Source organism: Leucoraja erinacea, chromosome 29 (genome assembly GCF_028641065.1).
Source record: "Leucoraja erinacea ecotype New England chromosome 29, Leri_hhj_1, whole genome shotgun sequence".
Lineage (NCBI taxonomy): Eukaryota > Metazoa > Chordata > Chondrichthyes > Rajiformes > Rajidae > Leucoraja > Leucoraja erinaceus.
In genome coordinates, this window is record NC_073405.1 from 1,457,501 (window position 1) to 1,464,476 (window position 6,976).

The following is a 6,976-nucleotide window of genomic DNA, read 5'->3' on the forward strand; positions in this document are numbered from 1 at the left end:
GGTGTTTATGTTGGTGTTTGCAGAGTATTATGTTTACATAGCAGTTCCCTTCTGAAGAAGGGTCTCGACCCGAAACCTCACCCATTCCTTCTCTCCAGAGATGCTGCCTGTCCCGCTGAGTTACTCCAGCACTTTGTGTCTATATTCCTGCACACTATGTTTACATATCTACTGTGCCGTTGCAAGTAAGGATGTCATTGTTCTGTTTCAGGGGCATATGGGAATAAAACTGTTCAGTTTAGTTTATTGTCACGTGTACCGAGGTACGGTGAAAAGCTTCTGTTGCGTGCTATCCAGTCTGGGGAAAGACATGATTGAGAATTAAGGGACAGAAGTTTAGTGGTAACATGAGGGGGAACCTCTTTACTCAGAGATTGGTAGCTGTGTGGAATGAGCTTCCAGTGGAAGTGGTGGAGGCAGGTTCGATTTTATCATTTAAAAATAGAAACATAGAAACATAGAAATTAGGTGCAGGAGTAGGCCATTCGGCCCTTCGAGCCTGCACCGCCATTCAATATGATCATGGCTGATCATCCAACTCAGTATCCCGTACCTGCCTTCTCTCCATACTCCCTGATCCCCTTAGCCACAAGGGCCACATCTAACTCCCTCTTTGGATTGGATAGGTATATGGACGGGAAAGGAATGGAGGGTTATGGTCTGAGTGCAGGTAGATGGGACAAAGTGAGAGCAAGTGTTCGGCGTGAAGGGCCGAGATGGCCTGTTTCCATGCTGTAATTGTTATATGGTTGTTATATGGTTATATGATTACAATCGAGCCATTTACAGTGTACAGATACATGATAAGGGAATAACGTTTAGTGCAAGGTAAAGCCAGCAAAGTCCGATCATGGATAGTCCGAGGGTCACCAATAGGGTAGATAGTAGTTCAGCACTGCTCTCTGGTTGTGGTAGGATGATTCAGTTGCCTGATAACAGCTGGGAAGAAACTGTCCCTGAATCTGGAGGTGTGCGTTTTCACACTTCTGTACTTTTCGCCCAAAGACGTCAAGTAGAGAGCCGGGGATAGAAACAAAATGCTGGAGTAACTCAGCAGGACAGGCAGCATCTCTGGAGGCGCTGGAGATGATGCTGTGAATGGGTTAAAGAGGAGCCGTGTAGAATGTGCTGCCGTTTCCTCAGCCTGGTCGACTCTCTCGGCTCACGATGTTCTTGGCAGCCCTGTTGCTGTGGGATTAAACCTTCCTGCCTGTAATCTCCCATTATCCTCCCCCCACCCACAGACCCCGCTCCTTATCCCCATGTGACATTTAATTACCTGTTAAATGGGAGCCGCTCCTTGCAGAATCCCAAGGAGAGGTTATTGTGTGTGTTGGACAAGTGTGATCACACTGCAGCTCTGTGGCTGCCCTGCTAATGTCCCTCACACAAAACCCCCATCGCTTGTCATTTTCAACAGGAACCATCCTCGCTGCCTCTTCCTGCTTATTTATGCTGAGTCAGGCAATCCTCAGACTATCCTTGATCGGACTTTGCTGGCTTTACCTTGCACTAAATGTTATTCCCTTATCATGTGTCTGTACACTGTGAATGGCTCGATTGTAATCATAGGAAACATAGAAAATAGGTGCAGGACGAGGCCATTCGGCCCTTTGAGCCAGCACCACAATCATGTATTGTCTTTCCGCTGACTGGATAGCACGCAACAAAAAGCTTTTCAATAACCAATAGGTGCAGTAGTAGAGGCCATTCGGCCCTTCGAGCCAGCACTGCCATTCAATGTGATCATGGCTGATCATCCCCAATCAGTACCCCATTCCTGCCTTCTCCCCATATCCCCTGACTCCACTATCTTTAAGAGCCCTATCTAGCTCTCTCTTGAAAGCATCCAGAGAACCTGCCTCCACCGCCCTCTGAGGCAGGGAATTCCACAGACTCACAACTCTCTGTGTGAAAAAGTGTTTCCTTGTCTCTGTTCCAAATGGCCGACCCCTTATTCTTTTAGTTCTTCCACGGTACACGTGACAATAAACCAAACTCATAACTCATTGTTTCCTAAAAAAATTCCAAGCTTCTTGGGTCATGCAGCACAGAAACAGGCCCTTCAGCCCAACACGTCCATGCTAACCGCCAGTCCCCATTGCAGGTGCAAAAACGAGAAGTTTGAAGTGTTTCAATAGGTTGAATGTGAATTGTTTTACTTGGTGAGTTCAGAGCAAACTGCAAGTTTTTCAACTTTTCCAGCTATTCAACTTGCTCCAATGTAGACTAGTACCGTTGCATATCGGGGCACGTCACATCCTGCCCCCCCCACATATTCTGCCCTCTGCTGACCACCAGTGGAGTCTGCATCAACTGCATCATTTGTCACTGACCTCCCCCTTCCAGCAGTCAGATGGAACAGTCAGTTTGGATAAGATAGCCACAAAATGCTGGAGTAACCCAGCGGGACAGGCAGCATCTCTGGAGAGAAGGAATGGGTTGAGACCTTTCTTCAGTCTCGGCCCGAAACTTCGCCCATTCCTTCTCTCCAGAGATGCTGCCTGTCCCGCTGGGTTACTCCAGCATTTTGTGTCCATCTTCATTTTACAGTTCCTTCCTACACAGTAATTTTACATATTGTGTTGTGCTGCTGCAAGTAAGGATTTCATTGTTCTATCTGGAACATATGACAATAAAACATTCTTGACCTGACTCGGGTCCTGAGCGTAAGGAGATGAGGAGAAATGTCTTTACTCAGAGGGTGGTGAATCTGTGGAATTCTTTGCCACAGAAGCCTGTGGAGGCCAAGTCAATTTGTGGATTTTGTGTCCATTTAAATTACAGTTCCTTAAGGCAGAGACACAGATAGATTCTTAATAGTTGTGTGTGCAGGGGATAAGGGAGAAGGCAGAGGAACGGGATACTGTTCTATCTGGAACATATGACAATAAAACATTCTTGACCTGACTCGGGTCCTGAGCTTAAGGAGATGAGGAGAAATTTCTTTACTCAGAGGGTGGTGAATCTGTGGAATTCTTTGCCACAGAAGCCTGTGGAGGCCAAGTCAATGGATATTTTTAAGGCAGAGATAGATAGATTCTTAAATAGTACGTGTGTCAGGGGATACAGGGAGAAGGCAGGAACGGGATACTGATTGGGGATGATCAGCCATGATCACATTGATTGGCGGAGCTGGCTCGAAGGTCCGAATGGCCTACTCCTGTACTATGGTCTATTGTCTATTGTCTGAGGCAGGGGAATGGGGTTAGGAGGGAGAGATAGAACAGGCATGATTGAATGGCGGAGCAGACTTGATGGGCTGAATGGCCTAATTCCATTCCTATAACTTGTGAACTTGCCTGGACTGTGGACTGGGTCTCCTGGGTACAAAACGGGATTACAAAATGCTCTCTCTCTGTTTCCCTCTAGTCACTGACAGACGTGTCACAGCGAGTGGAGAAAGGCTATCGCATGGAGTCGCCTGAGAAGTGTCCGGTCCCCGTCTACGACCTGATGAGATCCTGTTGGGAACACGACCCTGGCAAACGGCCCACCTTCAAAAAACTCAAGGAGAAGATGGAGAAGGAAGGACGGAAGTCAGAATATGTTTGAAGAAAAAACTATTTGAAGGACAATTTGGAATAGCCTTAATAGATTTTATTGGACTAATATTTCCAGGTGGATCATTTTCAACAATTAAGATTTAAATGAGCAGCGATACGGGATCAATGGTCATTGATGTTATACAGAGTGATCAGGGAATATGCCTTGTGCCTGCTAGATTCTGGAATAGGCAGCATACAACCCAGCACTATGAACATTGACTTCCCTAACTTCAAGCAACCCCCTCTCTCCATCCCTTCCCCTTCCCAGTTCTCTGTCTCTGACTACATTTTGTCTGTTTGTTTTGTTGTTACATTCTCCCAGCTAACAATCTTATATTCTACATTTTCTTTGATCTCCATCCCCTTTGGCCTGTTTTCACACCTTGCACCTCCTTATCTCCCTCTCCCCTGACATCAGTCTGAAGAAGGGTCTCGACCCGAAAAACGTCACCCATTCCTTCTCTCCTGAGATGCTGCCTGTCCCGCTGAGTTACACCAGCATTTTGTGTCTATCTTTGGTGTAAACCAGCATCTGCAGTTCCTTCCTCCATCTTGTGTCGACACATGACTGCTGTGAGTGTGCTCAAATGACAATGATCAGCTGTAATCTAGCACAATCCTACACACGTTAGGGGAAAATTTACAATTTTTACCAAAGCCAATTAACCTACAAACCTGCACGACGTTGGAGTGTGGGAGGAAACCGGAGCACCCGGAGAAAACCCACGCAGGTCACGGAGAGAACGTACAAACTCCGTACAGACAGCACCCGTAGTCGGGATCGAACCCGGGTCTGTTTTTTACACAGGGAGTGGTGAATCTGTGGAATTCTCTGCCACAGAAGGTAGTTGAGGCCACAGTTCATTGGCTATATTTAAGAGGGAGTTAGATGTGGCTAAAGGGACCAGGGGGTATGGAGAGAAGGCAGGTGCAGGATACTGAGTTGGATGATCAGCCATGATCATATTGAATGGCGGTGCAGGTTCGAAGGGCCGAATGGCCTCTACTCCTGCACCTATTGTCTATGTTTCGATGTTTCTATGTTGAGCTGTGAGGCAGCTGTGCCACCCCATGGTGGGGTAGTGGGTGCTCTGTAACAGTAACATACACTGTGGTGATGTATAGTTTTCATTACAAACCGTACCAACGGAAGGGCAATTGTGTTAAGTGTCATTTACCTGAAGCTGTTGAATTGCAATGAGTTGGTGTGAAGAGCATGTCATCATCTGGTGGGGTCTGGGCTACTTGTTGCTATTCCCCATCACCGCTTGTGATCTCATCATCCATCTAATTCAAGCCATAATTAAACTGTGATGAGACTATTGTATCATATGGCTGGATTAACAGATAAAGCTGCAGGAGCCATTTAGCAATCATTCTCACAACAGGTTCATCCTCACGATAGCCTAATATTTTCTTTCTTAAATTTGTATTTGGGTGTTTGCATAAATAAGGAAACCGACCTGTGATGTGGGGGGCTAAATTTGAAAGTTATGAAATCATAATGAAAGGTAGATGAATATGCTGGAGAAACTCAGCGGGTGAGGCAGCATCGAGACCCGAAACGTCACCTATTCCTTCGCTCCATAGATGCTGCCTCACCCGCTGAGTCTCTCCAGCATTTTTGTCTACCTTTCATTATGATTTCATTTCTTTTTTTTTCTTCGATTTTTCCAGCATTTGCAGTTCCTTCTTAAACAAATTATAATGAAATATCTGTTTTTTAGAAGCTTCATTTGTTTTTGCAAACTTTGCTCCCAGGACTGGTCCTGTTTTGGGGATAGAGTGAGTTGAACAGGAAATGATCCTGGACTCATTACAGAATTGCATTATCCCACCAGTAAGGTGTTTTTTCATTGCTAACTGCAATCAGCAAATTTACCTTCACATTCATCTTGGGTATAAACCGGCATCTGCAGTTCTTTCCTACACATTGACCCAGCTGACTGTTCCAACACAAGGCTCGCTGAATACGTGTGCAAGTGACACTGACTCACACTGTCCAGTGAGCAGATTATTCTTTAAAACAAAATAGATCGACACAACATGCTGGAGTAACTCAACGGGACAGGCAGCATCTCTGGAGAGAAGAAATGGGTGGTGTTTCGGGTCGAGAGCCTCTTCAGACGTCTGAAGAAGGGTTTCGACCCAAAACGTCGCCCATTCCTTCTCTCCAGAGATGCTGCCTGTCCCGCTGAGTTACTCCAGCATTTTGTGTTTATATATGTGCATGACATGCACAATGAGACACGTGATTTGCAGAGTTGATTGGTTCAATAAAGCATGTTGACATGATCTTGCAGCTCTCTCTGTGTCCATCTATATAATCTGGAAGCCACCAGTCACTTGTAAGCTCAGTCTAAGTCCACAGACGGCCATGGAGTCCAGGTCAATGGTCATTTATACAGCAGAGATTGATAGATTTTTGATTAGTATGTGTGTAAGGGGTTATGGGGAGAAGGCAGGAGAATGGGGTTAGGAGGCAGAGATAGGTCAGCCGTGATTGAATGGTGGAGTGGACCTGATGGGCTGAATGGCCTAATTCTGCTCCTATCACTTATGTCCATAGGAAAGGCTACTTTGCGGGAAGCAATAATAATTGGATACAAGGCACAGGAGAAATGAAAACACGGTGCATAATATTTCCCGTGTAGTAACAGTGCCGCAGTTGTAGAAGGGACAGGACACGGTGGTAGCTGAGGCCCAGGCCAGTGACAATTAAAGGACAGTGCACATGATGGGAGCCACACTCTGGCCACAGGGATGGGAGCAGCTTGGGACATGGACAACCTTCACACAACCTGATGACCAAACCTGTGGCTGGAATAATGTGTGATGGAAGGAAGTGCAGATGTTGGTTTAAATCAAAGATAATCATCATCATAATGATACTGTATTAGCCAAGTACGAGGAATGTTTTTGCAACATACGAGGAATTTGATTCGCCGTACAGTCATGCCAATAAAATGCAACAAAAAAACACACAAAATACATTTTAACATAAACAGCAGAATCAGGGGATATGGTGAGAAGGCAGGAACGGGGTACTGATTGGGGATGATTCAAGATTCAAGATTCAAGATAGATTTAATTGTCACATGTGCCAGATGGCACAGTGAAATGAATTCCCATACAGCCATACAATAAAAATAAACAGGACACAACACACTATAGGGTTTGAGATAAAACATCGCCACACAGCAGAATCAAAGTTTCCCACTGTGTGGGAAGGCACCAAAGTCATGATCACATCGAAGGGCCGAATGGCCTCCTCCTGCACCTATTGCCTATTGTCTATACTAGCACCGCTCTCTGGTTGTGGTAGGATGGTTCAGTCGCCTGATGGCAACTGGGAAGAAACTGTCCCTGAATCTGGAGGCGTGCGTTTTCACACTTCTGTACCTTTGGCCTGATGGGAGAGGGGAGAA

General features: G+C 45.8%; 1 protein-coding gene across 1 annotated transcript in view; it reads left to right on the forward strand.

Annotated features, from left to right (window-relative positions):
- The window catches only part of matk (megakaryocyte-associated tyrosine kinase), a 50,915-nt gene extending 46,931 nt beyond the window's left edge, over positions 1–3,984 (forward strand). Inside the window, exon 14 of the mRNA XM_055658295.1 lies at positions 3,373–3,984. Within this exon, the coding sequence (XP_055514270.1) occupies positions 3,373–3,555 (183 nt within the window). The 3' untranslated portion in view covers positions 3,556–3,984. The remainder of the gene's footprint in view (positions 1–3,372) is intronic.
- The last annotated feature ends 2,992 nt before the right edge of the window (positions 3,985–6,976 follow it).